At 40.9% G+C, this 4,665-nt stretch overlaps 1 protein-coding gene across 1 annotated transcript; it reads right to left on the reverse strand.

Annotated features, from left to right (window-relative positions):
* Positions 1–728: 728 nt before the first annotated feature.
* On the reverse strand, positions 729–1,682 carry LOC115638144 (olfactory receptor 6B1-like). The gene has a single exon (XM_030539718.1). The coding sequence runs from the start codon at positions 1,680–1,682 to the stop codon at positions 729–731; it is 954 nt and encodes a 317-aa protein (XP_030395578.1).
* Positions 1,683–4,665: the final 2,983 nt, after the last annotated feature.

Below are 4,665 nucleotides of genomic sequence, written 5' to 3' on the forward strand. Positions count from 1 at the left end.
GCAGGAGGCAGAAAAATCCTCTCATAGCCGAGAGAGTACAGGCAGAAGACCAAGAACAAAGAACTCACACACAAACTTCCCTCCACCCAGATTTGAAAAAGTCTTGTTTTCTGATTGGTACTCTGGTCAGGTGTTTCAGGTTACTCCTTTCCAGGTAAAAGAACATTAACCCTTAGCTATCTGTTTATGACAACAGCACTTGGATTATATGCAGAAGTTTTAAAGATACCTAGGACATTTGGGTGATCAATTCCCATTCCTTTCAGACAGTCCCCAAATCTTTTAGTGGCTTTGAAAAATCTCAGCCTATGGCTGGGATTTCAAAGGAGCCTAAGGGAGTTAGGCCCTCAAGCTCATATTGAAATTCACCAGGAATTATCTGCCTACCAAGATATTTATATGGCCCTTATCCCCATAGCATCAGAGGGCTACACAATCAGTTATGGATTTAATCCTTACAACTTTCCTGTGTGGTAGGGAAGTATTATTCCTATTTTATAGATGGGGAAACTTCCATACAGTAGATCAAGGTCCAAGGTCACACAGAGAATCAGTGGCCGAGCCAGGAATTAAACCCAGGTCTCAGGAATCCAATTTTACTTCTCTATCGGCTAGACCAGCTTTCTAATCCTAAAAAGCTGGACTTAGACCCCTGATGGAATCCCAGATTACATGCTTCCCTGCCTCAGACTTGATGACTTCTTGAGATCCCCTTCAGCCCTACATTGCTATGATTCCATGCTGATCTGATTGGTCAGGGAACAGTTCCTGTCCAGGGTTTTCCTCAGGACTTCTTTCACTTCCTTGTTCCTCAGGCAGTAGATCAGAGGGTTCAGAGCTGGGGTGACCACGGCGTAAAAGATAGACACCACCTTGTTGAGGTTGAAAGGGTGGATCCTCCTGGGCCGGGCGTACATGAAGAAGGTGGCTGAGAAGAAGATGATGACCACGGTGAGGTGGGATGCGCAAGTGGAGAAGGCTTTCCTCTTGCCCTGGGCAGTGGGGATGTGCAGGATGGTGGCAATGATGCACAAGTAGGAGAGGGTGGTGACAGCAAGTGGGAGCAGCAGGATGACCAAGGCCAGGGCAAAGTCCACCATCTCTGCCACAGACATGTCAGTGCAGGCTAGGTTGAGCACTGGAGAGATGTCGCAGAAGAAGTGGTTGATGATCCCAGGACCACAAAACGTTAGACGAGAGATGAAGTACACCTTGACCAGGGAGACTGAGAAGCCACCTGCCCAGGAAAGAGCTGCCAGCTGTAGACAGAGACGGTGGGTCATGATGGCTGGGTAGCGCAGTGGGTGGCAGATTGCCATGTAGCGGTCGTAGGCCATGACAGCCAGGAGGATGCACTCAGTGCACATGAGGGAGATGAAGAAGTAAAGCTGGGCCAGGCAACTGGGGAAGGAGATGCTCTTGTTCTGAGACCAGAAGCCCACCAGCAGCTTGGGCAGGGTGACCGAGACGTACCAGATCTCCAGGAAGGACAGGTTCCCCAGGAAGTAGTACATAGGCTTGTGAAGCTGGTGATTCTGCTTCACCACCAGGATGATGACCATGTTCTCTGTGACCGTCAGTACATAGATGAGCAAAAAGACCAGGAAGAGCAAGACCTGGAGCTCCAGTTGGGTAGGGAATCCCAGGAGGATGAATTCCCTGAGGCCAGTTTGGTTCTCCATCCTGGCTTGGGTTTCAAATTAGTTATCTGCAGATGTGAAAGGAATGGAAGAGGCAGCTCAGTGAACTTGTGCTTTGTGCAATGGATCGAGAATGTGAATCCATCCATCTAAGTAATTATAGGGGCCACATCAGTAGAGTAGCTGATCACCTCACAATCATACATGGATTAAGGGGCTACTTCATCATCATGTGCAAGTACTTATGTGAGTGATGATGATGCAAATAATTGCCATCATGACCCTCATGTGCTAGTGCTAGGCAGACCTGGGTGGTATTTCTTGTCTGAAATGCTGATTTTTCAATTCCAAAATATTCTGCAAATTTATGTCTGTTTTGTCAAGTTATTTTGGGTGAAAAGACCTAATTAAAAGAGAGAGAGAGAGAGAGAGAGAGAGAGAGAGAGAGAGAGAGAGAGAGAGAGAGAGAGAGAGATGTTTTGTTCTGACATTTTGTAAGCAAATTGTTTTTTACTTTAGTTCAGAATGACTTGTGTTTCAAAATTTCCCTTGATTTTATTAACAAACAAAGCCATTCTAAAATGGTCAAAGCTAAAATGACATTTATTTTTACTCAAAACTTTTTTTTATTTTTTTATTTGTTGAAAATTTTGAAAAAAAAAAGTTTTTATTTCAACCCCAAATGATTTTTTTTCTAATTTTTGGAACTGCCAATGCACTGAAAAATCCATTATTCTTACAGCTGTTGTGCTGAGTGTTTCCCGAGAAGCTTAAAAGGTCTTTATAGTCCTTCTTGAACATTCCTTTCGATCAAAACAGAAGGAAATCACCAAAAAATGTTCACTTTTGTTGAAACATTTAGTTTTTTAAGGAAAAATTTGTAAATGAAAAATATCGAAAGTTGTCAAGTGTTTTGTTTAGACAGAAACAACTCTCCATATTTTCTCATCATTTTTTCCTCCATAAAGGATAATCTAGTCTGACCCTTTGTATAACATAGGACATTACATTTCACTAGTTGCCCCTGGGTGCCCATTACTTAAGAACTTAAGAACAGCCACAGTGGATCAGACCAACAATTCATCTAGCCTCATATTCTGTCTCTGACATTGGTCAGTGTCAGTTGCTTCTGACAGTTGGAGGTTTAGGGACTTCTGTACCATTTGGTTGTGTCCTTGACCATCTTGGATAATAGCCATTGATGGCCCTATTTGCCATGAACTTACCTAATTTTGTTTTGAACCCAGTTATACTTTTGGCCCTCACACCATCCCCAGGCAATGAGTTCCACAAGTTGACTGTGCATTGGGTGAAGAAGTATTTCCTTATGTTTGTTTTAAACCTTCCATCTATTCATTCCATTGGATGACTCCTGGTTCTTGTGCTATGTGAAGGGATAAACAACACTTTCTTATTTACTTTTTCCACACTGGTCATGATTTTATATACTGCTATCATATCGCTCTTTAGCTGTCTCTTTTCTAAATTGGACAGTCCCAGTCTTTTTAATCTCTCCTCATTTGGAAGCTGTTCCGTCCCTCTAGCCATTTTTCTTGCCATTCTCACTATCTTTTCCAATTCTAATATATCTTTTTTTGAGATGGGGCCACTGGAACTGCAGGCAGTACTCAAGGTGTGGGTGTCCCCTGGATTTATATAGCATTATGATTATTATAATATTTTTTGTTTTATTATCCATCCTTTTCCTAATGGTTCTTAATATTTGTTAGCTATTTTGACTGCTGCTCCACATTCAGCAGATGTTTCAGAGAACTAAGCACAATAACTCCAAAATCTCTTTCTTGTGAGGTAACAGCTAATTTAGATCCCATCATTTTGTATATATAGAAGAGATTATATTTTCCAATGTGCATTTCTTTTCATTTACCAGCACTGAATTTCATCTGCCATTTTGTTGCCCGGTCACCCAGATTTGTCAGATCCCTTTGTAACTCTTCAGAATCAGCTCTGGACTTGTCTTGAGTAATTTTGTATTATCTGCAAACTTTGCCACCTCACTGTTCTCCCCCTTTTCCAGATCATTTATGAAGATGCTAAACAACACTGGTCCCAGTACAGATCCTTGAGGAAACCTGTGACTTATCTCTCCATTGTTAAAACTGACCATTTATTCCTACCCTTTTTTCCTACCTTTTAACCAGTTACTGATCTATGAGGACCTTCACTCTTATCCCATGAAAGTTTACGGTGCTTAAGATCCTTTGCTGTGGGACCTTGTCAAAGGTTTTCTGAAAATCCAAATACACTATATCCACTGGATCCCCCTTGTCCACATGCTTGTTGACCCCCTCAAAGAATTCTAATAGATTAGTGAGGGATGATTTCTCTTTACAAAAGCCATATTGACTCTTTTCCACAATACCCTGTTTATATATATATTGGCTGATTTTGTTCTTTACTACAGTAACTCCTCACTTAAAGTCATCCCAGTTAAAGTTCTTCCATTACATTGCTGATTGATTAGGGAACATGCTTGCTTAAAGTTCTGCAATGCTCCCTTATAACATCATTTGGCATTTTCTGTTTTCTTCCTATTTTTTCATGAAATGTACTTATCTTGTTTTTTTCCCCAAAAGGCTGTGTTCTTTCATAGAGCAGCCCCAGGTGAAATTATATCAAATGATTGGAAATATGCTAGATTAACCTTAACTGGAAATGGGGAGCAAGGATTTTTTTAAAAAATGAGGGTAAGTAACCACTGGTTATGGGTGCCACTAGAAAAACATAGACAGGTATTTAGTGCCATTACAAATATTAATCTTTTAAAAAACCCTAGAAAGCATGGCTGGTGGATGATGTTACAAACCTTGACTTGGGAGCAATCTTTATTCATGGTACTCATCATACTGAAGTCAACATTTTTTTCACATGATAGATAGATAGATAGATAGATAGATAGATAGATAGATAGATAGATAGATAGATAGATATGAAGACTTGGTAAACTTTGCACTCACCTTTCACTGCTATAAAAAGTTCTGCTGTATCAGAGGGGATGGTGAGA

Source organism: Gopherus evgoodei, chromosome 21 (genome assembly GCF_007399415.2).
Source record: "Gopherus evgoodei ecotype Sinaloan lineage chromosome 21, rGopEvg1_v1.p, whole genome shotgun sequence".
NCBI classification, from domain to species: Eukaryota; Metazoa; Chordata; order Testudines; family Testudinidae; genus Gopherus; species Gopherus evgoodei.